Source organism: Doryrhamphus excisus, linkage group LG11 (assembly GCF_037039965.1).
Source record: "Doryrhamphus excisus strain RoL-2023G ecotype Guam linkage group LG11, RoL_Dexc_Guam_v1.1, whole genome shotgun sequence".
In the NCBI taxonomy this organism is placed as follows: domain Eukaryota; kingdom Metazoa; phylum Chordata; class Actinopteri; order Syngnathiformes; family Syngnathidae; genus Doryrhamphus; species Doryrhamphus excisus.
Genome location: NC_136367.1, coordinates 5,225,002 through 5,252,245, shown reverse-complemented (window position 1 = coordinate 5,252,245; position 27,244 = coordinate 5,225,002). Strand labels below are relative to the sequence as shown.

The 27,244-nt window shown below is 41.5% G+C and overlaps 1 protein-coding gene across 22 annotated transcripts in view; it reads left to right on the top strand.

Moving 5' to 3' along the window:
• ptprk (protein tyrosine phosphatase receptor type K) overlaps nucleotides 1–27,244 on the top strand; it is a 119,778-nt gene that overhangs the window by 72,892 nt on the left and 19,642 nt on the right. For 18 of the 22 annotated variants that reach the window (XM_058045881.2, XM_078794551.1, XM_058045894.2 and 15 more), the window contains 13 exons: nucleotides 893–1,005; nucleotides 2,950–3,130; nucleotides 10,820–11,002; nucleotides 13,294–13,413; nucleotides 13,891–14,000; nucleotides 14,100–14,301; nucleotides 14,375–14,480; nucleotides 16,489–16,561; nucleotides 16,673–16,795; nucleotides 16,878–16,952; nucleotides 17,130–17,166; nucleotides 22,969–23,104; nucleotides 26,204–26,233. In XM_058045881.2, the coding sequence (XP_057901864.2) occupies nucleotides 893–1,005; nucleotides 2,950–3,130; nucleotides 10,820–11,002; nucleotides 13,294–13,413; nucleotides 13,891–14,000; nucleotides 14,100–14,301; nucleotides 14,375–14,480; nucleotides 16,489–16,561; nucleotides 16,673–16,795; nucleotides 16,878–16,952; nucleotides 17,130–17,166; nucleotides 22,969–23,104; nucleotides 26,204–26,233 (1,489 nt within the window). The remainder of the gene's footprint in view (nucleotides 1–892; nucleotides 1,006–2,949; nucleotides 3,131–10,819; nucleotides 11,003–13,293; nucleotides 13,414–13,890; nucleotides 14,001–14,099; nucleotides 14,302–14,374; nucleotides 14,481–16,488; nucleotides 16,562–16,672; nucleotides 16,796–16,877; nucleotides 16,953–17,129; nucleotides 17,167–22,968; nucleotides 23,105–26,203; nucleotides 26,234–27,244) is intronic. The other 4 variants (XM_058045901.2, XM_058045990.2, XM_058046006.2 and 1 more) reach the window with 1 other exon arrangement.

Here is a 27,244-nt window from a genome sequence, read left to right as displayed (position 1 = left end):
ACTATGTGGCAAATTGAAATATTCAATATAAATGTGACTTCCAGAGCAGCAATGAAAAGAGACATCGAGAGAGACTGACAAGGTGTGTGATGAAGGAATTACGAGACTATTTGATTGTGATGCTGGAGAAGAAACGACTTTAGCGGTTTTAGCTCCCGGGAACTTTTCTGATCGGCTACCGTTCAACTAATCGTGTTAGACTTTTATTCTGTCAGGCTTATTTGTACAAACCACAGTATGAGTTGCTGGCACCAGCATTGTTCAAGCATGAATAAAGACACCAACGGACCTGCCAACCTTGAAGACATTTTTGTAGTATAAACCCCCTTAACTCTCACCCCCCCAAACATCCCTCCATTTCTATTTTTGCTCTATTGCAGCTCCTCATAGCTAACATCTTCTTGTTCTTTATGTTGACCACAACACTGAATCGATAGCGCCTCTGCTGGTGGAAATCAAGTAGTACACTTTCATTTATTAAGAGCTGTGCTTCTTTTAGATGACAATTACAATTAATAACGTTGTTAAAATGCCTTTGCTAAATGAAAATGAACACTCTACATCCCATCACAAACATGCTTAGACACTTCTATCGCTATCAGTTCTTATCCAATTAGGTTGCGATTTGTTGCGCTTGTGTAGTTCATGCAGAGTCAAAATTCCTTTTGGATGTAAGAGAACAAAATGCCAATCACGCTCATTGACTTTGAAGATGGCTGTGGTCCCCGCATGCTCTTGTTTGGAATATTTGTTAAGACTTTTTATTACTGCGACGACGGCACACCTCGAGGCTGTCATGGTGTTTTTGTTGCCTTGTTTCTATGTTCTGTCATTCCCATGTGGGTCTTTTTTTTCAATTTTTTTGTTGATGTTGTTCTTTTTCTCTCCTCAGAGCCTCCACACCCGATAGCCCCACCCCAGCTGCTCGGTGTTGGCCCCACTTACCTGCTGATTCAGCTCAATGCCAACTCCATCTTTGGAGACGGTCCCATTATACTGAAAGAGGTGTGTATTGTTATTGGAACTGCTATGTTATTATTCTTGCTTTTTCTCACATTCTGGTGAAAAAATTAGGGATTTCCAACTTGTGGGGTCCTATTGATCCTCCAAAGTCACCAACCGAGCATCCGTGTTCACCAACAAACAGGAAGTCAACCATTTTTGTTTGGAGTGATCATTTTGAACCAAACCAGAGGTCGTAGTTTGATGAATTCCTCCAATGGACCAAGACCATTCATTCATTCATTCACTTTCTACCGCTTTTCCTCACAAGGGTCGCGGGGGTGCTGGAGCCTATCCCAGCACCTTTGGTCGAGAGGCGAGAGGCGGGGTACACCCTGGACTGGTGGCCAGTCAATCACAGGGCACATATAGACAAACAACCATTCTCACTCACATTCATACCTATGGACAATTTGGAGTCGCTAATTAACCTAGCATGTTTTTGGAATGTGGGAGGAAACCGGAGTACCCGGAGAAAACCCACGCATGCACGGGGAGAACATGCAACCTCCACACAGAGATAGCCGAGGGTGGAATTGAACCCTGGTCTCCTAGCTGTGAGGTCTGCTAACCACTAGACCGCCGTGCCGCCCCTGGACCAAGACCAAATGAACCCAAATCAAAATCACGGTTACTAGACAGATGGACGATGACATATCGTGAAGCATTTCCGCCTATACCACAGGATGTGGGCGGGGCATGGTGACAGTCTTTGATGATCAGAGTGTGGTGTGGTTTTTCAACCTTTTTTGAGCCACGACACGTTTTTTTACATTGGAAAAATCTTGTGGCACACCACTAACCAAAAATGTTCCAAAATGTCACCACGACCTCACACGTGCATCAATAAGTCTATGGGAGGAACAAGGTAGGTGTTGCCACACGGACCAATATTACATTGCTCTGCCAGTCTTTACACCACAGACACTCCACAGTAGCCACGTTTTTACATCACCACTTTTTCTCTTTCCGAATGACCTTTCGGGAAACAATGGTATCCATGGAAAGGAATATTCCAATCTCTTGTCTACATGCGCCGTGAAAATCAACCAGAATAGTCAATAGGGCATGCCCAGTAAAACGTAAACATCAACATCACGTGATACCGACTGATACTGAGTTATTCTTTCACTTGTTGGAATAACTCCGTATTGCCAGTTTTTTGTCCGTCCAGTCTTGAAATTTAGTTAGACTCAAAAACAAACTTTGCTTAGTCCAGTGCCGATTGCTGGCCTCCATTTTTAAAAGTGAAGAACGTCTGGATCTGCGTGTTACATCATATCTGAGCATGCGCTGAAAGAACGCACCCGGGATCAATTTAAACAGGAAAAGATCAAATTCAATCTTGCTAATATTTTATAATTAAACTCAGGACATGTTTTATATAGATATGTATTTTCTTTTTTAATAAAACTGGACTTGTGAATGGCGTATAGAAGGGTTTAGATTCTGTTCCACAGATGGCGCTAATGCACACGAAAGCTGCTTGCCAACCGCCAATAAACAACAGAAGAAGAAAAACACCATGAAGAAGAAGGCACCCTGACAAATTTCCGTTTGAGCGGGTACAAGATACCTCAATCGGATTGGTTAAAGGAATATTCCATCCCTGTTCAATTCTTTCCGTTTGAGCAAATATACCAAATGAAATTGGAATATTTGGGTCCATATATTCATGGCTATTCACATAATATTTGCAAATGATGATTAATCAATGTTAACTATAAAAAGTGATATTGGATAATTCCTCACGGGACACCTGACGGTTTCTCAAGGTACACTAGTGTCACTGATCACTGATGTAGACAACACCCTGATGCTATGTGTTGGACACTGGCAACAGTAAGATGAAAAAGGGCGGTCGAGGGTCTAGTACAAATCCACAGCGATATGCAGTGTACATGTGACCGAGCCAATACCAGTTTAAAATGTCATCTATTTCTCCAGGTGGAGTACCGCATGACATCGGGTACCTGGACGGAAACTCATGCTGTCAACTCCCCCAACTACAAGTTATGGCATCTCGACCCAGACACCGAGTACGAGATCAGGGTCTTACTCACGCGACCGGGAGAGGGCGGGACTGGCAAACCTGGACCGACGCTCATCACGCGGACCAAATGTGCAGGTAGGAAACAATAACATAGTAATGCAATACATAGTAACCGTCCCTTCATCCCTCCCCTCGCCTTCATCTCATATCCTTCCCTCTGCGGATCAATAGACAGAGGGCATAAACTCTGTCTGACATTTGTAGAAATAAACGTAAGAAATACAACCCCAGCTAGCCTGAGGGAGTGGGACATGGCGGGAGGGACTCCAAAAGAAAAGCAATGAGAAACAGAGTCAGGCGGCAATGGTGGGAGATGATGAAAATACACTAGAGTGAAGGAGCACGGAGAATGGACGCGGCGAGAGGCGGAATGATGAAACTTGCGAAGGAAAATGAAAAAGAGATGAAAATTCATAACTGCGGGGCCTGACTGATGTCTGCCAAGCCGTGTTTGCGGGAATGTGTGTGTGTGTGTGTGTATATGTGTGTGTGTGTGTGTGTTATTGCCTGTGTTTATTGAAAGTGAGGGACTTACTTCATGCGACTCGTGTATTGAACGGTTTCCTTTTTGACAGGGTGGAAATTAATCTTCTCGTCACTCACAGTTTTGTGCAAACGATGGTAAGTCATTGTGATCCACACAATGCGTAGATATCAGTCCATCACAGCACAATGGAGTAATGAATTCCCAATGAACCTCTTTGTCCGCTAAGCAGAAGGCATTGGTGTAGCTTGTAGCAAGAACAATCCCTCAACGTTTGACTCCGTCACAGCATCACAGGGTCCTTAGGTCATTTTTGGTTTCTTCATACTATAGAAATCCTCCCCCTGAGGGCTCTAAGTGCGTTTCGAATAGAGGATAAGGGAGTCTTAAAGAACCAAATTATAGAATGAGAACCAAATTGTTTATACCTGACAACAATACATAATAGAGACGTCCGGGCTTATCTGCAGTCTCTGTATGCCTACAAGTAAGCGTGTCTTATTACAGCGCAACGGCAAAAAAGCACCCTTCCTTTCCCTGCCCGGCCTTTTATACACCGGAGGCTGGAGTCCTGAGGCTGGAGTCCTGGACCAATCAGCTTTGGAGCAGAAGGCATTGGTGTAGCTTGTAGCAAGAACAATCCCTCAACATTTGACTCCGTCACAGCATTTCAGGGTCCTTAGGTCATTTTGGTTTCCTCATACTGTAGAAATCCTTCCCCTGAGCACTCTTAAGTGTGTTTTGACTAGAGGATGAGGGAGTCTTAAAGAACCAAATTATAGAATGAGAACCAGATTGTTTATACCTGACAACAATACATAATAGAGACGTCCGGGCTTATCTGCAGTCCCTGTATGCCTACAAGTAAGCGTGTCTTATTACAGCGCAACAGCAAAAAAGCACCCTTCCTTTCCCTGCCCGGCCTTTTATACACCGGAGGCTGGAGTCCTGAGGCTGGAGTCCTGGACCAATCAGCTTTGGAACAGAAGGCATTGGTGTAGCTTGTAGCAAGAACAATCCCTCAACATTTGACTCCGTCACAGCATTTCAGGGTCCTTAGGTCATTTTGGTTTCCTCATACTGTAGAAATCCTTCCCCTGAGCACTCTTAAGTGCGTTTTGACTAGAGGATGAGGGAGTCTTAAAGAACCAAATTATAGAATGAGAACCAGATTGTTTATACCTGACAACAATACATAATAGAGACGTCCGGGCTTATCTGCAGTCCCTGTATGCCTACAAGTAAGCGTGTCTTATTACAGCGCAACGGCAAAAAAGCACCCTTCCTTTCCCTGCCCGGCCTTTTATACACCGGAGGCTGGAGTCCTGAGGCTGGAGTCCTGGACCAATCAGCTTTGGAACAGAAGGCATTGGTGTAGCTTGTAGCAAGAACAATCCCTCAACATTTGACTCTGTCACAGCATTTCAGGGTCCTTAGGTCATTTTGGTTTCCTCATACTGTAGAAATCCTTCCCCTGAGCACTCTTAAGTGCGTTTTGACTAGAGGATAAGGGAGTCTTAAAGAACCAAATTATAGAATGAGAACCAGATTGTTTATACCTGACAACAATACATAATAGAGACGTCCGGGCTTATCTGCAGTCCCTGTATGCCTACAAGTAAGCGTGTCTTATTACAGCGCAACGGCAAAAAAGCACCCTTCCTTTCCCTGCCCGGCCTTTTATGCACCGGAGGCTGGAGTCCTGAGGCTGGAGTCCTGGACCAATCAGCTTTGGAGCAGAAGGCATTGGTGTAGCTTGTAGCAAGAACAATCCCTCAACATTTGACTCCGTCACAGCATTTCAGGGTCCTTAGGTCATTTTGGTTTCCTCATACTGTAGAAATCTTCCCCTTGAGGACTCGAATAGAGGATAAGAGAGTCTTAAAGAACCAAATTATAGAATGAGAACCAGATTGTTTATTCCTGACAACAATACATAATAGAGACGTCCGGGCTTATCTGCAGTCCCTGTATGCCTACAAGTAAGCTGGTCTTATTACAGCGCAGCTGCAAAACACCCTTCTTTTCCCTGCCTGGAGATAATCATTTGCTCGCTGAACTGAGGTTACATGAGATGTGGCTCGTATTTTTTTTCCTCCTGAAATCCTGGCACGAATCCTGAATTGTACATCAGTTAGAGGTACTATGAAGGTACTATGGATTTCCGCCTGCTTGTCATTATCGGTAGTGACTTTTTCTCTCATCAGACCTCGGAACAAGTACATGAAATAGAGCAGCATGTTCCATATGCTAAATAGCCCCGCTTTCTGGATTCAATATTGGACACACACCCCGCAGTTTCTCATGCACGTTCCGACAAATGACACGTAAATACACCTGTGTGCGATTCCTGATACACATAGAGCGCTAGAAATGTTATCTAAATGGTAATGATGCCTTTGGCGTTGTGTTTGGTTAAGTTTGTCTGATCTTACCACCTGTAGTTTACTGAATATTTAACACATAATCTTCAAGGGAAGGCATGCAAAACACTTTGGAAATAAAACCCAATGTATGCAACTATATGATCAATATTAATTCACGGAATAGCACCCGAGCCAACCCGGTTGGCTGCACGTCTCCGCTCCTTTCTGCTCGTCTTTTTACCCCGCTGTTCTCGATTTTTTCCTCCGTGATTTATTGCTCTTGTCTGAAAGGTGAAAAATAATCAAGTTGAAGAGAAGACGTGTGTGTGTGTGTGTGTGTGTGTGTGATGAAGTAGCTTTTAATCCATATTCTGACCCTCATGCTCTGTTTGTCACACACTCTCAAACACACATGGGCATGAACGTAAACCCACGCTGGGAGGTATAGACGCACACACACACACACACACACACTCACAAAGGTCCAGGGAGTTGCAGTATTTCTTGCTATTGCTGCACAAGCTCAGCATCACACGGATTAATAGAAAAATGGAATCACAAAAGTCTCATATCTGCCCGCACAAGCTCACATATAGGAAGCACACAGTATACAGTATATCACTTGTGCTTTTTTTTTTCTTATTGGAGAATACACACTCTCACACACTTATACTGTGGTGCTTTAAGTGGAAGGCCCTTGAAATAGCATTCGAAAGATACTCGAGCCATTTTCTGCATGGCTTCAGAATCAAAAACTGTAGGTTTTGACTTGGTGCTACTGTAGTTTTAGTTATCCATTTTGTTTATGTTCATCTGGGGCTGCACGGTGGTTGAGTGGTTAGCGCGCAGACCTCACAGCTAGGAGACCCGAGTTCAGTCTCACCCTCGGCCATCTCTGTGTGGAGTTTGCATGTTCTCCCGGGTTTTCTCCGGGTACTCCAGACTATAAGCAGCATCCACGTCATAAAATGGCGTATTGAATCAGGCAGTCCTTTATTGACAGGAGCCAATCATGAGCTGTAAGAAAAGTCACAAGGCAGGACATCATTACTCAATATAAGAGTGTCATCTCGGATAGAATGTCTAAATTCATCATGCAGCTGCTTAACACTCAAAAGACAGCTAAGAAATATAAAAGAAATTGCCAGGTAAAAACAGTTAATTGGCCAATGAAGTAATTTTTTTATTTTAAACTGGTACTTGCACGGTGTTAGAGTGGTGACCGCGGAGGCCTCACTGCGAGGAGACCCGAGTTCAATTCCACCCTCAGCCTTCTTTGTGTGGAGTTTACATGTTTTTTCTCCGGGTACTCCGGTGTCCTCCCCCATTCCAAAAACATGCTAGGTTAATTGGCGACTCCAAATTGTCCATAGGTATGAATGTGAGTGTGAATGGTTGTTTGTCTATATATGCCCTGTGATTGGCTGGCCACCAGTCCAGGGTGTACCCCGCCTCTCGCCTGAAGACAGCTGGGATAGGCTCCAGCACCCTTCGCAACCCTTGTGAGGATAAGCGGTAGAAAATGAATGAATGAATGAATGAATACCATAATTTCACACATTTTTGCCAGGCTTTAAACCCTGCAGGTTCAGGACAAGAGTGAGAGAGGCTGACAATGTGTGTGATGCAACCCTCGTGAGGATAAGCGGTAGAAAATGAATGAATGAATGAATTTCACACATTTTTGCCAGGCTTTTAACCCTGCAAGTTCAGGACAAGAGTGAGAGAGGCTGACAATGTGTATGATGTCACCCTCGTGAGGATAAGCGGTAGAAAATGAATGAATGAATGAATGAATGAATGAATACCATAATTTCACACATTTTTGCCAGGCTTTAAACCCTGCAGGTTCAGGACAAGAGTAAGAGAGGCTGACAATGTGTGTGATGCAACCCTCGTGACGATAAGTGGTAGAAAATGAATGAATGAATGAATGAATTTCACACATTTTTGCCAGGCTTTAAACCCTGCAGGTTCAGGACAAGAGTGAGAGAGGCTGACAATGTGTGTGATGCAACCCTCATGAGGATAAGCGGTAGAAAATGAATGAATGAATGTTCATCTGGGCCGTATGTCTTAACCTCAACCCCCCCCTGCTGAGGAAAACCTCACAATTAATAGTCGAAGCGCGGTTCTGCATCGTTCACGTGCGTTTAAGCCCGTAGAGATGTTTAGAAGTGAGGACCGAAAACGGAATGAATGACTGCTGTTTCATGTCTTTCCTCCTCTTGGCAGCGGAAGGATTACCAAGAACTAATTGAACAGATTAACTCAGATTAAGCAGCATCTCCTGTCAACCCTTGCTGCTCCCTCCCCCGTTATTCCATCTTTTTTTTTTCTTTTCCCAAAAGCCATTTAGTTCTATTCAATGTTCCTGCGACTGCAGTATCTTGGCTTGACTCTACGCAGATACATTTTTTTCCTATAAACCTTTTGTGTGGTTCCATTTCGTTTAGCTTCATTCCGCCGCTTTTGTTTCCTGTTGTTTAATTCCAACCTCTGGGTTGGGCTGATATGACGCCTGCCGTCCTTGCTGTTATTGTTGCTGTTTATTGGTATTGTTGTTGTTGTTCAAAGCTCCGACTGTGGAGAACAAAGCCTTTTAGTTCCAACATCAATCCAGCCGTTTGTGTCTTTACTGGGGGGGAGGGGGTGAGCGGGACAAGGCAGCCTCTGTGGTTCACCATTGGACCAGGTCCCGCTTGACTTTGGCCACGTTCCAGTCTAGTTATCGCCTCTTCGTGTTCCTACTCCCGTTGTTTTTCTTTCCCCCGTCTCTCTCTCATCTTTAGCTCCTCTTTCTCTCCCTTTACGCTCGCTTTATCTTTTCTTTGCTCCCTGCTGTCTCACTTTAATTTTCTCTCTAAATGACTTAACTCTTCTATGCTTTGAGTAAATCATCAAGCAAGAGCAGCATTATGTGTCATTACACTCTTTTGCACTCTGTGTATGGTAGTGGCCCCGCCTCTTCCCCCAAAGACTGTGACTGCCAAAGGGCTCACACCGTTCATGCCGTTGTTCTATGGAACAAACGTATCAAGATGCTAGCTATGTGTGTATGTGTGTTTGCCCTTCACTGTACATCCCTACACACACACACACACACACCCTTTGTACGGAATGGCTACAGGGCTCTACATTAAAAATAAAAATGACTTGCCTATGGGGAATCCTTAAGGTGAGAACTACTTGCCCCATGTAAAATGAAAAGACTGCCATAATGATATCATATATTAATATATGCTGATAATTCATCAGATAATAGTACTGACTCTTTGTATTTGGAGGAATGTCTGAAAAATAGTGTAGATGTATGTTAACATGGCATGCCATACTACCTTACACATCGTAGTCGTAGTAAGCAGTGATATTTATAAGTTGTGCACCACAATGAAACATTATTGAATAGGCACATTTGTGTACTAGTAAAGTGTTTTTAATCCAGAAAAAAAAATGCTCAATGGTCAAACAATAATTTGTGAAGCAAAGATGAGAAAAATACACAGAGAAATGGAACTGCTAGATTTTGTAGCTTGTGCAAAATCAGCACTTGGTATTGGATCTAATGGGTGGTGTTTCATTGTGACCACTTCAAATTGTCACAGCAATGTGATTCACTCACCTGTGCCATCATTTGATTTGCTGCCGCTAATAAAATACTTGTTTAGGAGGCACTGGTTCATCACTTTTTGCTGTTTTCCTTCACAAGTTGTTGAAGAATTAGACCATGTTGGCAGGGACGCCATGATAGATGTTTTCCTAGTCAAACGATCGCTGATTGGTTGATCGCGAACAACGGGTGTGGGTAAAACACAGACTTTGGACTACGGACGGTCTAAATAAACGATTCTGATTGGTCCATTTGAAGATTTGCAAGGATTGGTTTGCAAATTACCACCGGAATTACGCAGTCCGTGTTTTACCAACACCCAACAAGAACCGCTTTTTAAAAAAAACTCTTGGCAGTATGGCATGCCAAAGTGCACTTGCCCGACGGGAATATCACTGATTGGATTTACTTGCCCCAATTTTGTTTAACTTGCCCCGGGACATCGGTACATCGTTATTGTTGAGCCCTGGGCTACACCACAGGAGATTTTATTGATTTACAATAATGTCATTGAAACTCTTTCCATAATCGTGACCCTCAACTGAGGTCAACTGAGGTTGCTCCAAACCCCCCATGAGACACCCAAGTGTCACCAGATGAATGTCTCCAGGCGCTGCGAGCACAAACCCACGCACACGTCCGCGTATTTATGGATAATAATAGCGTGTCTGCGACTTGTTGTGCCTGCGTGCAGTGAGCGATGCACAGATAATGGCTTGTCAATGGAATTGCTAAGTTTGTGTCCTTGCGCTGTCTCCTCTGAGAGGGAAGGATGGCTTGCAATGGAGGCGATGTAAAAAAAATGTTAACAGTGAGCTGAGAAGATTGGTTAAAGTGACAGACGTTGGACTATAAACATTTTGGAATACTCTGATCCATCAATACAATTGCGTTAATGCCAGGAACTGCTGTGGTACACACCTATAAATCGTGTTTTAACCATTGCCGTATTGGTGGGGAACTGCTGAGTGGGTGGTAGCCGTGCCTCTTAAATAAGGGATGTCCGATGCACCAATAGCAGAATGGCGGATCCTTAGAGGTTGATGGGTAACAATTGCAGTACCGCCCTTAATGGAAAAGCACATGTTACTAACATAATTCACTCAAGGTCTACCGACTAAATATTTTCTACCAGTGGGGTCCTATTGATCCGGTTACTTAAGACCCGAGCAGAAAGGAGTTCTTTATCGGTCACATCCATACTTTATTTACAACTTGTAGTAAATGTACTAGCACCAGCGATGTAAACATGTTTCTTGCTGACCGTGACTTACCTCACTTACCTTGTCTGTTTCCGTCTGCAGAACCCATGCGTACTCCGAAAAGGCTGAAGATCGCCGAGACCCGATCCCGCCTGATAGCTGTGGACTGGGAATCGTTAGGCTACAACATCACCCGCTGCCACACCTTTAACGTCACCATCTGCTATCACTACATGACGGCAAGCAACCGCAGTAAGGCCGACTGCCTGGACATGGACCCAAAAGGTACCCGTTTTTTTTGATGATGTCATTGTCGCCCATTGTTGTCATTTTTAGGGATTTATTAAATAAACAATGCTGTCATTCCTACTATCGTATCATAACTTATCACATACTACAGTATTAATTGGCCCTGTACCCTAGAAACCGCCCATGAATGATACGGGAAAAGGCCGAAATGATGCTGTGTCAAAGCCCAGGGCAGTGATACTGATAAAATATAGAGTTTAACCATGTCCAGTATCAGCCCCCGTAGCTGTCCACTCAGAGCGCGCTGCTCTGGTATCATGCCCGTGAAACAACCAATCAGAGAACAGCACACGAGTGCTTAGTGCCTAGTGCTTCTCCAGTCACCAAAAAACCCAAACTTGATTAATGGAACTTTAATTGTCAGACATTGATAAGATAAGACTGTTGATAAAATATTATTGTTGAAATATTTTTGCAATTGTTGTGTTTACACTGTTTAGATATAATACATGTAATAAACTCAACATTTTCTGGAAACAAAATGGTCTTTTGATTAAATAGTACGTGATAATAAGCTCATGATTAAATAGTATGTGATAATAAGATCATCGCATGGTTTGTCTGGTATCAGGCCCAGTATCATGCCCCCAAGTGTCAGTATGGACATGATACCTGGCCTGATACCAGACAAACCATGTGATAACCTATAATTTATATATATATAAAGTACTACTGGATGTTATCAAAGTACTACAGGATGATATCAAAGTACTACAAGATGATATCAAAGTACTACAGGATGATATCAAAGTGCTACAGGATGATAAAGCTGCCTTGTGCATCACTCTTAAGGATGACAAAGAAGCAAAGGTGAAATCATTAAACCATGTGATAACCTATAATTATCAAAGTACTACTGGATGTTATCAAAGTACTACAGGATGATATCAAAGTACTACAGGATGATATCAAAGTACTACAGGATGATATCAAAGTACTACAGGATGATATCAAAGTACTATAGGATGATATCAAAGTACTATAGGATGATATCAAAGTACTACAGGATGATATCAAAGTACTGCAGGATGATATCAAAGTACTACAGGATGATAAAGCAGCCTTTTGCATCACTCTTAAGGATGACAGAGAAGCAAAGGTGAAATCATTAAACCATGTGATAACCTATAATTATCAAAGTACTACTGGATGTTATCAAAGTACTACTGGATGTTATCAAAGTACTACAGGATGATATCAAAGTACTACAGGATGATATCAAAGTACTACAGGATGATATCAAAGTACTACAGGCTGATATCAAAGTACTACAGGATGATATCAAAGTACTACAGGATGATATCAAAGTACTACAGGATGATATCAAAGTACTACAGGATGTTATCAAAGTACTACAGGATGTTATCAAAGTACAACAGGATGATATCAAAGTACTACAGGCTGATATCAAAGTACTACAGGCTGATATCAAAGTACTACAGGATGATATAAAAGTACTACAGGATGATATCAAAGTACTACAGGATGATATCAAAGCACTACAGGATGATATCAAAGTACTACAGGATGATATCAAAGCACTACAGGATGATATCAAAGCACTACAGGATGATATCAAAGTACTACAGGATGATAAAGCTGCCTTGTGCATCACTCTTAAGGATGACAAAGAAGCAAAGGTGAAATCATTAAACCATGTGATAACCTATAATTATCAAAGTACTACATGATGATATCAAAGTACTACAGGATGATATCAAAGTACTACAGGATGATGAAGCTGCCTTGTGCATCACTCTTAAGGATGACAAAGAAGCAAAGGTGAAATCATTAAACCATGTGATAACCAATAATTATCAAAGTACTACAGGATGATATCAAAGTACTACAGGATGATATCAAAGTACTACAGGATGATATCAAAGTACTACAGGATGATATCAAAGTACTACAGGATGATATCAAAGTCCTACATGATGATATCAAAGTAATAGGGCTCATACTGGCACATACTGGCACGCGTGCCATGATACTGACACTTGGGGGCATGATACCTGGCCTGATCCCAGACAAACCATGTGATCACCTATAAAACACACCCACTTACAGTAGGGAAGCCATTGTTGCTTCAAATATGTCTCTTCAAACGTTAGTCAACACACTCATACAAATCAGAAGCGGTTTCAAAGTAAAAGGTATCAAAATAACAGTCTTAATCAGGAAGTTGCCTACAGCCACAGGTGGAAATATCCCGATATAGGAGTAATGATGTTTATTTCCCCAATTTTTTTCTCTCCCCATTGCAGCACCACGCCACATCGTAGGAAATCTGCCACCTTACACCAACGTCAGTCTGAAGATGATTTTGACCAACCCGGAGGGAAGAAAGGAGAGTGATGAAACAATCATCCAAACTGACGAAGACGGTGCGACTTTTCTGCCTCTTTCTTCAACTCTCCCTCTGCTTATCTCGATGCTACTACGCTTGGCTTATTATTGGTCAAAAAATAACAGTAATAAGTATCAGTTATCAGTAATAAGTATCAGCCGGCTATTAAATGTCTAACATGATAGTGACAAAGAAGCTATCCTCCCTTTCTGTGTGGAAGTGGTAAGTTTAAATTTAGAATAAGTACATATTAGAGGCTAACTCAGCTCTGTAGCTTGTTATGCTAGTGGCGGCCATTTCTTATTTCCTTTTAGCCTGTGCAATGTGATGTAAACAAAGAGTAATAGGACTCTAAAGGTGACTCTAGGGGTGTTGTTTTATGTCTACAGGGCTCTAATGTTAAAAACATATATTTAGAAAGTCATAAACTGGTTTTCTGTGTGCTAACTATCAAAATATTCCTTCTTTAATATTTAATCCTACTTTGTGGAATTTTTTTTCTTTGCATAAACAGTTCCAGGTCCGGTCCCCACTCAGTCGGTACGAGCCACACCATTTGAGGACAGAATTCTCCTTTACTGGAAAGAACCATCGGAGCCCAATGGCGTCATCATCCAATATGAGGTAGCCAGCAGCAATAAGAGTCTATAAAATATTAGCACACAGAAGAGACAAACGTAACGGATCTCAAACCCTTCAAACCCCGTCTCTGCTCCGCCACAGATCAGCTACAGTGGTTTGCGTTCTTTCGACCCATCGGTGCCTCTGCAGCGGCCCGGGCTCACGGCGTCTTTACCCTCGAACGCCACCCATCACCTCTTCTCCCAGCTCCACCCAGGGGTCACTTACCAGCTCTCCATACGAGCATCCACCTCGAAAGGATTCGGTCCTGCGACCACGCTCAATGTGACCACTAATATTTCAGGTAGCCAGCTGATGAATATTTACCCGTGTTGTGTTGATCGTAACCGTGATGTAAACCTTTTATCTCTCTTTAGCCCCAACAATAGATGAGTATGATGGCTCGGAGGCCTTTTTGAACGAAACCGCAACGACCATCACAGTTCTGTTGAAACCAGCCCAGGCCAAGGGAGCGCCGATAAGGTAATGCACGATCAGACATGGATAATAGAGTATAGAGGTAACCCTCCTCTTGTGTTTTACATTTTAATGCATAAAAAGAATCACATAACATTTATTTATTGCATCAAGGCTTTTTGACTTTGTCAGGAAACTCTTATTTCAACAAAATAAAACATATTTTTAAAATATATTTTTACTACATTTTAAAATGGTCTGGTTGAAATTATGACCACTGTATTGTTAGGGTCGGTTTTTGTTAGTGGTATAGTGACAAAAAAAGGCCTACATTCCCACACCAAAAGTATTAAAACCATGGATGAGGAAGCCTAAGAAGGTAATCAAGACATGAGAAGCAAATTTGATGGTAACTTATTGTTTTTAGTGTATTTTATAGCTGATTTAATACACGGGTCAAAATGCAGAAAAGTGCATTAGAAGCAAGTTGAAAAAAACAGGAAAAAACTACATTGACGCCCTAAAATTGTGGCATTTTATGCCATTTTTGGGTGCTCCTGGGGCCCCCGTTGAGTGTGTGGGAGGTTTCCCCTGTTTTTTTTGACCAGAAAAGTGCATTAGAAGCAAGTTGAAAAAAAGTGAAAAAAACAACATACTAACCCCTTACGTTTTTTGTCAAAAATCACCGCCCTCAAACACTGGGGTTTTATGTGCTTTTTGGGTGCTCCTGGGCCCCCTGGTGAGTGTGTGTGAGGTTTCCGCTGTTTTTTTTGTTTTTTTTTAGCAGAAAAGTGCATTAGAAGCAAGTTGAAAAAAACGACATACTTACGCTTTTTGTCAAAAATTGACGCCCTAAAATTGTGGCATTTTATGCCATTTTTGGGTGCTCCTAGGGCCCCTGTTGAGTGTGTGTGAGGTTTCCCGTTTTATTAGCAGAAAAGTGCATTAGAAGCAAGTTGAAAAAAACTGAAAAAAAACGACATACTTGCATTTTTTGTCAAAAATTGACGCCCTAAAATTTTGGCATTTTATGCCATTTTTGGGTGCTCCTGGGGCCCCTGTTGAGTGTGTGTGAGGTTTCCTTTGTTTTTTTTAGCTGAAAAGTGCATTAGAAGCAAGTTGAAAAAAAAGAAAAAAAAAGAAAAAAATGACATACTTACGTTTTTTTGTCAAAATTTGACGCCCTAAAATTGTGGCATTTTATGCCATTTTTGGGTGCTCCTGGGGCCCCTGTTGAGTGTGTGTGACGTTTCCCCCGTTTTTTTTTTTTAGCAGAAAAGTGCATTAGAAGCAAGTTGAAAAAAACTGAAAAAAACGACATACTTACATTTTTTGTCAAAAATTGACGCCCTAAAATTTTGGCATTTTATGCCATTTTTGGGTGCTCCTGGGGCCCCTGGTGAGTGTGTGTGAGGTTTCCTTTGTTTTTTTAGCTGAAAAGTGCATTAGAAGCAAATTGAAAAAAAAGAAAAAAAAAGAAAAAAATGACATACTTACGTTTTTTTGTCAAAAATTGACGCCCTAAAATTGTGGCATTTTATGCCATTTTTGGGTGCTCCTGGGGCCCCTGTTGAGTGTGTGTGACGTTTCCCCCGTTTTTTTTTTTTAGCAGAAAAGTGCATTAGAAGCAAGTTGAAAAAAAAAAAAAAAAAGAAAAAAATGACATACGTTTTTTTGTCAAAAATTGACGCCCTAAAATTGTGGCATTTTATGCCATTTTTGGGTGCTCCTGGGGCCCCTGTTGAGTGTGTGTGACGTTTCCCTCGTTTTTTTTTTTTAGCAGAAAAGTGCATTAGAAGCAAGTTGAAAAAAACTGAAAAAAACGACATACTTAACGTTTTTTGTCAAAAATTGACGCCCTAAAATTTTGGCATTTTATGCCATTTTTGGGTGCTCCTGGGGCCCCTGTTGAGTGTGTGTGAGGTTTCCTCTGTTTCTTTGAGCAGAAAAGTGCAACATAAGAGATGATACCAGAAAGCTAACACAAGAGGAAGGTTAAACAAACATAAGGTCATAATCAAGAATGTCAAAAAAGATAGTCTGAGTATTACATTAGACTTTTTTTTTTTAACAGTGCTTACCAGATTGTGGTGGAGGAAGTGAATCCCCAGCGAACACGTCGCCAGGCCTCCTCTGACTGTTATGAGGTCATTATTAATATTCTCTTCACACCGTGGACTCCCTTTTCCAAGCTGAAGTGTTTCACAGTAAATGCTCACGATTTGGCTGGAGTGACCGTTGAGTCCCCTCTCTCCCAGGTCCCAGTTTCCTACCACAGTGCATCTACCGGTGGGTCGCCATATTATTATGCCGCTCAGCTGTCCCCCAGCAACCTTCCGGAGCCCCTCCCGTTCACCGTTGGAGACAACAGGACATATCAGGCATGCTTCTTAAACCCAAGCAGGAGATACGTATATGTGGGTGGAGCTCTTGTCTGACCGTCATATGCATTTTAATCCACAGGGTTTCTGGAACGCTCCTTTGGCTCCGAGGAAGAACTACAACATCTACCTTCAAGCTGTTAGCAGCACTGAGCGGGTAACTGCCCTATGTGCAAATTGGATGAAAAATGTATCTGAATTCTGGTGGCTAAAGTCAACAATAATACAATCATAGTCATAGTTCTTCTGCTAAATGACGATAAAGTCATGTGATCTGAACACTAGCTTACTCCAGTCAAGTAGAGTAAATGTTGTTTTTTTTTTCCTTCTTCAGGAAACTAAAACGCAATGTCTGAGGCTGGCTACTAAAGGTAATCCATGGTGAACGTCAAGTGTTCTGTCTGTGTCATATTTGTATTGCATTTGTATATTTGGATATACAGTAAATCCATCCATAACGGAAAAAAAAAAACATCGGTCAATGATGCCCATCAAATATCTGTTTTTGACACATTCCCTTGCTTCACTCCCTCCAAAATGGTGACAGTCTCCTCCGATTTCAGCTCAACATTACCAATAAAAGTTCTCTCTTTGATTGCCGTTGTTCACTTCCAACAGTGTGTAATTCCAGTAACGACTTCCAGTAATATTTAACTTATGTTCACCTTAACACATATATATATATATATATATGACCATATATGTATGTATATATATATATATATATATATATATTGGGGGGGGGGGGGCTTGGAAAACTGATTTTTCCCTCCATTTTCTTTTTAAATAATCCTTCTGAATGTGACTCAGGCCAGTAAAAAGCAACACCTGCGGGTCACAAATGGCCCCCAGTCCACACTTTGGACTCTCCTACCTTATTTTGACCCAAACACATGAACATGCAAGTTCCCCCCCGCGGGAACACTGCACGTCCCCAAGTGGGGGCTCCACTGTATTTACGGTAGTTGTTTTCTCATTCTTAAGTTGTTTTTTTTTTTAAATAACAGATTGTTGTACATTAACAACTTCTCATCCTCTTAGCGACTGGAGTGTTTCATAAGAGCCCACTTCCACATCAGGATTATGAAGAGATATACTGTAATGCTAGAGAGCATAGATTTCTATGCGCATGTACAGAAAGGATCAACGTGCACAACAGGCTAAATGTGAGATTTTATCTGCGGCCATATGTTTGACAGACTAATACACAGCTTTTAAAAAGGTGCTTATTTCATCCCCATAACACCTCGGAATATATGCAGTTGTTTTGAGGAAAGATTTCATAAATGGATGATGGATCAGGATTGTTGGGAGGAGGAAGAGCATCCAGGATGAATAGGCAGGAAAATATGGCGGCGTTTTCAGTGGAATCCAGTGTGTAAACAGTCTTGGCATGTTAAAAAAAAGTGTCTAAATGGATACATGGTGGCACGGCGGTCGAGTGGTTAGCGCGCAGACCTCACAGCTAGGAGACCAAGGTTCAATTCCACTCTCGGCCATCTCAGTGTGGAGTTTGCATGTTCTCCCCGTGCATGCATGGGTTTTCATTTTCCGGGTACTCCGGTTTCCTCCCACATTCCAAAAACATGCTAAGCTAATTAGCAACTCCAAATTGTCCATAGGTATGAATGTGAGTGTGAATGGTTGTTTGTCTATATGTGCCCTGTGATTGGCTGGCCACCAGTCGAGGGTGTACCCCGCCACTCGCCCATCCCGAAGACAGCTGGGATAGGCTCCAGCACACCCATGACCCTCTTGAGGATAAGCGCTCGAAAATGAATGAATGAATGTGCACTTGGGGTGGGGGAGTACAACAATCAATCTCACACACAATAAAACTAAAATAAAGTAAAATTATTCCAACAACATGCATGCTAGGTTAATTGGCGACTCCAAATTGTCTATAGGTATGAATGTGAGTGTGAATGGTTGTTTGTCTATATGTGCCCTGTGATTGGCTGGCCACCAGTCCAGGGTGTACCCCGCCTCTTGCCCAAAAGACAGCTGGGATAGGCTCCAGCAACCCCCACGACCCTTGTGTGGAAAAAGCGGTAGAAAATGAATGAATGAATGGATACATTACCGTGAGGCGTCAACATTGGTGATTAGTGTGCAGATGCAAGGCAAATGGATGCGGCAGTTCTGAACACATACTCGCAACTATCACTTTTGCTTCTATGTGAAAGGTGATGGCTGGTAGTGATAGATTACGTATATAAAAGACAAAAATGTCGAAATCGGTGCACATCCCATTGCGGTGTAATGGTAAAGTATTGTCACCCTTGACTGAACTGCCAGACCCGGCTTTGCCCTGATAGACCTTGAAGGATTGTTAAACGAGACTGTAAAAAGGGACATTATTTCCAATACAATCAGCTTTAATGACTGCAGAATGAATCATTAAAGCTGATTTTTGTGTGTGTGTGTGTACCATAAAGGGCAGGTTATGGAGCAGATAGCCGAGTCAGGGACAGCATGGCATCGGAATGGAGCTCCTGGTGCCGTCATTACGATTCATCTATTATATAAATCCATTTCTTTTCATGAGATGGCCTATCTGATTGTGACATTGTAAAAGAGGAAACACAGGCGAGTATCAGCCAAACTATTCCAACTGAATTAGTTGACTGGACGTAAGGCTAAAGTGGCATTGAGTCTTTTTGGATTCGTCTTGAAGCAGTCCATCAAGCAAAAACAAAAAGATTTCTTCATGAAAATTTTATTCTCGTAATTATGAATTTACTCCCATAATATTTTGACTTAATTCTCAAATTCATTCCTTTCTAATATTACGTTATTTTTGTAAGATTACGACTTTGTCTTATTGCATTACAACTTTTAAAATATATTATAAATATATATATATATTTTAATAAAAAAAATATATATTATATAATATATATCATATATAATTATATATATAATATATAATATAATATATATTATATATAATATATAAGTATAAATAATATAATTATTTATTATATATGTTATAATTATATAAGTATATATATATTTAATTATTAATAAAGAATTTACTTTTAATGTCCAGAAACGGTGAGTGACTTACTGCATTACAACTTTTAAAATATATTATAAATATATATATATTTTTTTTATTTAAAATTTTGTATCTATTATATAATATATATCATATATAATTATATATATATATTATAATATATAATATAATATATATAATATATAAGTATATATTATATAATTATATATTATATATATTATACTTATATATAATATATTTGTATATATATATTTAATTATTAATAAATAATTAATTTACTTTTAATGTCCAGAAACGGTGAGTGACCACCACGAATTCTGAATGCGGGCAAAAGAGGGGGGGGCACAGATGTGCACCAAAATATTTTTTTAATTATTATATATATATATAATTTTTTATTATTTATTTATTTTGTATTTTTTTACTTGACTTTACTTGGAAAAGTGATTTTTCCCTCCATTTTCTTTTTAAATAATCCTTCTGAATGTGACTCAGGCCAGTAAAAAGCAACACCCGCGGGTCACAAATGGCCCCCAGTCCACACTTTGGACTCTCCTACCTTATTTTGACCCAAACACATGGACATGCAAGTTCCCCCCGGGAACACTGCACGTCCCCAAGTGGGGGCTCCATTCCATTTTCAATGGTGTCTTATTTCGCCAGTTAAATAAAAGGACAATCAGCGTTATCATATTGCGACCGTTAACGGGTGGATCCTAAATAGGCCACCGTCCCCTTCTGTCTTTTAGCCTGAAGAGGTTGAAATACGAGCGAGGTGACAGAATTTAGATTTCCATGCAGTGATAAAGGAGAATGGCAGCGCTAATGGTCACAGAGGTCAGACGACATGTCCCTTCCTTTCTCTCGGTGCCCGTCTGCGAGTGTGTGTGCATCGGAGCGTGCATCCGGGGGGGGGGGGGGGATTAAGTGTTGGTGGTCCTATTAGGTCATCTTGGCTATTGTGTATTGTCGTTGCTGCCTCGGGGACTTTGCTCTCTTGTGTGTATGCCAGCGTTAGTGTGCTGACCTGGATATGTTTTTTGCAGAAATTAAAAGCTACTGCTCGCATCATGAGGTCAGATTTTTTGGAACCTTTTAAATATTGTTTACTTTCTCGAAAGTACAACAAAGCTGAAACGAGTAACACCATACAGACCCGAACGAAACAGATTTACATTGGATAAATAATATGATAAATAATATTCATGACACAGCAACTTAACACTCCAAAGGGATACTTGATAATTATAGAAACATGTACCAATAAACCCTTTTAAGGTTTTCCCATGGTACATTGCATCTCAGCAATGCATTAATTTGGGCGCTGCAATGACATCAGCCTCCCTTGGGCTCTGCGCTCCTCTGGCCCCCTCTGGTGGACAGAGGCAGCATTGTAGTGTCATCTACAATTGTCTATGCTAATTGTCCTTCACTGAAACGACTCCAAATTGTCCATAGGTATGAATGTGAGTGTGAATGGTTGTTTGTCTATATGTGCCCTGTGATTGGCTGGCCACCAGTCCAGGGTGTACCCCGCCTCTCGCCTGAAGACAGCTGGGATGCATGATGGAAACCTTTAAACTCATACTGGTACATATTTGTTATATTTATTAGGTGTACCTTTTGAGTGTTAAGTTATTGTGTGATGAATATAGTGGTCAAAGTTTGATGATACCGCTTGTCAGACTGTAATATTGAGTAATGACCTCACATTGCAAACATGGGGGGGAGGGGTCCACAGTGCATACCTTTGCTCAACCAAGAAAGGTTATTAACTCTTAATTGAAAAAAAAATCATATTTTATTCATGAAATGATCTTTATATTGTCCATAATTATTGAATGTACCAGTAGAACACTTGATCTTGTGTGCTATGGACTAACACAACATGCATAAATGAGTTTGGTTTTGTATTATATTGTAAATTGGTTTTAATCCGGGCGGCACGGCGGTCGAGTGGTTAGCGCGCAGACCTCACAGCTAGGAGACCAGGGTTCAATTCCACCCTCGGCCATCTTTGTGTGGAGTTTGCATGTTCTCCCGTGCATGTGTGGGTTCCAAAAACATGCTAGGTTAATTGGCGACTCCAAATTGTCCATAGGTATGAATGTGAGTGTGAATGGTTGTTTGTCTATATGTGCCCTGTGATTGGCTGGCCACCAGTCCAGGGTGTACCCCGCCTCTCGCCCAAAGACAGCTGGGATAGGCTCCAGCACCCCCTGCGACCCTCGTGAGGAAAAAGCGGTAGAAAATGAATGAATGAATGGTTTTAATCCACACTGCTTGACAACTTCATAGAACTATTTGATCAAGGAAATGACCCCCCCCCCCCAAAAAAAAAAACGAACCACAGACAATTATATGCATGAGCATTGTTTAAGCTTTAAGCTTCTTTGTAAGAATCCTTTGTGCCTCATCTTCCAGTCTGACGTTGTACTCCAATGGTCGTCCAATAACATGACATAATATCCCAGGGGTCGCATCGGGGCATTTCAAAAAGATCCCAGCCAGCGTCAGAAAGGTTTTAGAACACAAATAACATGCTTAAAAATACAGAAGCAGATAAAAAGAACAAGCGATTATGCTGATCTTGTTGATATTTAGCGTAGGCAGTGGATTATGCTTTGATGGATAATATACTCCATGAAATATAGTTTTACGCGCGTCTTTATTTTGGATTATTTGGATTATCATAATACACTAATGTTCTTATACGCCAATACAAACGTTTGTGGTGTTATGAGATCACTAAGTAGAGATTAGGAGCATCAAAACAGATGCTTTGTGCTCAACAGGATGCAAACTCTTTTTTGCTACATTCCCTGAAGTGGTCATAGTGCTTTTGGAGCATTCTTGCAGTATTTCTCACTCCTATACTATATGCGTAGATGGTGGTACAATTATTAAGAATATTTCTGTCCATGACTGACAGTTACCATGGCATTTACTCATCTAAGAATATTAATATTTACTCCATATTGAGCACAAACTTGATGTTGCTTTAATGATATTATATTGCATTTATAAAGCAAGAATGAGCCTCAGATGATCCCAGATGATCATTAATCCTGTGGTTTCGTCCTGCTAAGCAGAAGATAACTGTTATTGATTGCAATCAAAGCTAACGAATGACTTGTCGCCATTGCTGAAGGTGCCACCGAGGAACCCGAAGTCATCCCCGACCCCGCCAAGCAGACGGACCGTGTGGTGAAGATCGCCGGTATCAGCGCCGGAGTCCTGGTCTTCATACTGCTGGTGCTGGTAGCCATCTTATTGGTCAAGAAAAGGTGAGTGATCGCCACGAATTCCGAATGCGGGCGAACGAGGAGGGCGGGGGGGGGGGGGTATGCGCACGGATGTGCACCAAAATGCATTCTCTTGTTTTTGTGTTGGTCCGCCACTTGCTGTAGTAACACCATCTTCCATTCATCCACCATGACCGTTGATCTCCCTGTAGACCCACGTCTCGATACTAGACTCGTTAAAGAGTACTACTCAAGTTCCTGAAATATTCCAATACGTGTGTATTACAGTGAAGAAAATAAGTATTTGAACACCCTGCTATTTTGCTATTTCTCCCACTTAGAAATCATGGAGGGGTCTGAAATTTTCATCGTAGGTGCATGTCCACTGTGAGAGAGATAAACTAAAAAGAAAAATCCAGAAATCACAATGCATGATTTTTTAACAATTTATTTGTGTGATACAGCTGCTAATAAGTATTTGAACACCTGAGAAAATGAATGTTAATATTTGGTACAGTAGCCTTTGTTTGCTATTACAGAGGTCAAACGTTTCCTGTAGTTTTTCACCAGGTTTGCACACACTGCAGGAGGGATCTTGGCCCACTCCTCCACACAGATCTTCTCTAGATCAGTCAGGTTTCTGGGCTGTCGCTGAGAAACACGGAGTTTGAGCTCCCTCCAAAGATTTTCGATTGGGTTCAGGTCTGGAGACTGGCTGGGCCATGCTAGAACCTTGATATGCTTCTTACGGAGCCACTCCTTGGTTTTCCTGGCTGTGTGCTTCGGGTCGTTGTCGTGTTGGAAGACCCAGCCACGACCCATCTTCAATGCTCTGACAGAGGGAAGGAGGTTGTTCCCCAAAATCTCACAATACACGGCCCCAGTCATCCTCTCTTTAATGCAGTGCACTCGTCCTGTCCCATGTGCAGAAAAACACCCCCAAAGCATGATGCTACCACCCCCATGCTTCACAGTAGGGATGGTGTTCTTCGGATTGTACTCTTCATTCTTCTTCCTCCAAACACGCTTATTGGAATTATGACCAAAAAGTTCTATTTTGGTCTCATCTGACCATAAAACTTTCTCCCATGACTCCTCTGTATCATCCAAATGGTCATATGCAAACTTAAGACGGGCCTTGACATGTGCTGGTTTAAGCAGGGGAACCTTTCGTGCCATGCATGATTTCACATCATGACGTCTTAGTGTATTACCTACAGTAACCTTGGAAACGGTGGTCCCAGCTCTTTTCAGGTCATTGACCAAGTCCTGTCGTGTAGTTCTGGGCTGATTCCTCACCTTTCTTAGAATCATTGAGACCCCACGAGGTGATATCTTGCATGGGGCTCCACTCCGATTGAGATTGACCGTCATGTTTAGCTTCTTCCATTTTCTAATGATAGCTCCAACAGTGGACCTTTTTTCACCAAGCTGCTTGGTAATTGCTCCGTAGCCCTTTCCAGCCTTGTGGAGGTGTACAATTTTGTCTCTGGTGTCTTTGGACAGCTCTTTGGTCTTCGCCATGTTACAAGTTAAAGTCTTACTGATTGTATGGGGTGGACAGGTGTCTTTATGCAGCTAACGACCTCAAACAGGTGCATCTGATTCAGGATGATACATGGAGTGCAGGTGGACTTCTAATGGGCAGACTAACAGGTCTTTCAGGGTCAGAATTCTAGATGATACACAGGTGTTCAAATACTTATTTGCAGCTGTATCACACAAATAAATTGTTAAAAAATCATGCATTGTGATTTCTGGATTTTTCTTTTTAGTTTATCTCTCTCACAGTGGACATGCACCTACGATGAAAATTTCAGACCCCTCCATGATTTCTAAGTGGGAGAAATAGCAAAATAGCAGGGTGTTCAAATACTTATTTTCTTCACTGTATATCATTACATTCTTTTGGTTACAAATGCCAGTAATGTTTATTCTCATTTCAATTTACAACAATTACAATTAATTCTCTACAAAAGACATTTTATAAAACAATATGCCACATACAAGGGCAATTATGTGCATAATTACACATAATAACATCAGGTTATTGTGCCTGCAAAAAAAAAACAATAAAGAAGCTGAGCGGCTGTGGAAATGAATTGTAACTATTTGGTGCAATAGCACCACCGTGTGGTCACTAAACGCAACTACAAGTTAAGAAGATCATTGTCAATGAAGAGCAGGAGTCCTTTTTAAGGAAGTTACCTGTCTACATTGTTATTTTATGTTTTTTTTTCACTTTTTCTGGAAATAAAGGAAACATAATAATAATTCATCATCTCTCAGCAGCAGGAAAAACCTTTACAGATTTTATCAATGAATGTATTTTTTGTTGGAAGTTTGCTTGAAAGGGCGCTCACCTCTTTGATACGCAGCATCCATCCATCCACACAGGCCACGTCAACCTGTCCTTTTTCAGGATGAGTTTTTATTTTTATTTTTTTTTGCAGATAAAAAGTCAAGTACCTTAGAGAGATGGCTTGTTTATTCCGTGTGTTGTGGAGATACTTGGCACGGCGTCGGCCTGCTGCGCTGCAACTGAAGCACAGCCAAGCTCCCAATGCATGAATGCAGCTTCAAAGAAATCAAGCAATGATACACGCATTAGCTGGCAATTGTTTTGTTTTTTTTTTGTTTGTGTGTGATTCAGGAGTGTTTAATTTGAATTTTTTTTTTTTTTTTTTTTTTTTTTAGAAAACATTTTCTCGCTGATTTAGCAGCTCTTCTAAAGGTTTCTGGGGAGATCAATATCCATTATCACTGAACCTTTTTTCAACTTTGAGCAATACTGCATCTTTAAAATGGTGGATTATGAAACTATGGCATCATGCTTGCTTGATAAAAAAAAGTGAGCTTTAGGTTGGTAAACATGTCATAGCGAGGATAGAAAATGGCAGATAACATCACAAGTGGTTTTCGTTGAGTAATTCCAGTCACGTAATATTGTCAGAGTCTTTTCATTGTGTGTTTTAGACATGGCCCTTAGCGATAAAAGATAACTTTTTTTTTTTGCATGACCCTCAAAGATGTTTTTTTTTATGTTTCTGTTGTTGCTGGTTGGGACGGGACATTCCTGTCCTCATTTGCATATTCATGATCCCTATGTCTCTTTGCTTTCTGATTGGCTTACAACCCCAGGAGGACCTACTATTCGTACTCTTATTACCTGTAAGTAAATGGGCGTGTCCAGCTGCTGATATCTTACTGGGTGATAGCGGCTAGCCGGTGTTATTTTTAAAGATGCAGTATACTTTTTTCAAGACAAAAAAAAAACAAAAAAAAACGCATTTTCAACTCTGACCAAAACCAGCCAAAACCATCCTCATTGACGCGCCCCGCCAGGGCGGGGCGGGGGGCAATTCACTGCCGCTTCAGTCACATCTGCATTTTCTAGCATTCAGATCTGTTATGAATGAATGAATGAAAATCAGCATCCCCGTGCAACCGTTTGACGCCCTGCAGACGTTTGGTCAAAAAAAAAAAAAAAAGGACTGCGCTGAAAGTGAATTGCCCTCGGCGCCCGCCCCCCCCCCCCCCCGCCCCCGGGTGTCCTCTACATGCTCCAAAGTCCAAGACCTCTTCCTAAAAAGAGCCCAAGGTGGCCAAAGAGGGCCGGCCCTGGCCCCCCCATCCACCCCCCCACCGAGCGTGGTATTTGAAAAAAGAATGCTGCACTTGTGACTTGTAGCTCTTTGTGTGCATGTAGTCATGTGATCATCCATCCGCCCATCAAGTCACAGGTATCATGGATGCTCTTTTCCCGACGCTGGATCGGGACCAGGCCTGTTTTATTTTTGGGGGGGGCGCTTGCTTCTGTGGTGGTTGGACTACTTTTTTGTTCCTCTGTACTTCCGTGTCGTCTCTCACTGGCTGTGACCAAAGTGTGAACAAAGGTTAAAGGTCACCTTTAATGACCTTTAGGGTATTTTACGCTGGGATTTAGACAGTTCGGCCATTTCCTGTGTCTTATAATGCTAATGAGCTGCGAGTGTGGGGCTCGAACTAGCGACGTTTTGCACTTTTTACACTTTCATGGACTCTGCAGTAGGCTCTCATGCTAGGTTAGCATAGCTTTGTTGACAACAAAAAACAAATACTCCATCCTGTAGCTGCCTTGTCAAGACATGACTGACAGGAAGTCCCAGGCTTTATTTTAAGATGTGTAGCGAAACCTTATTT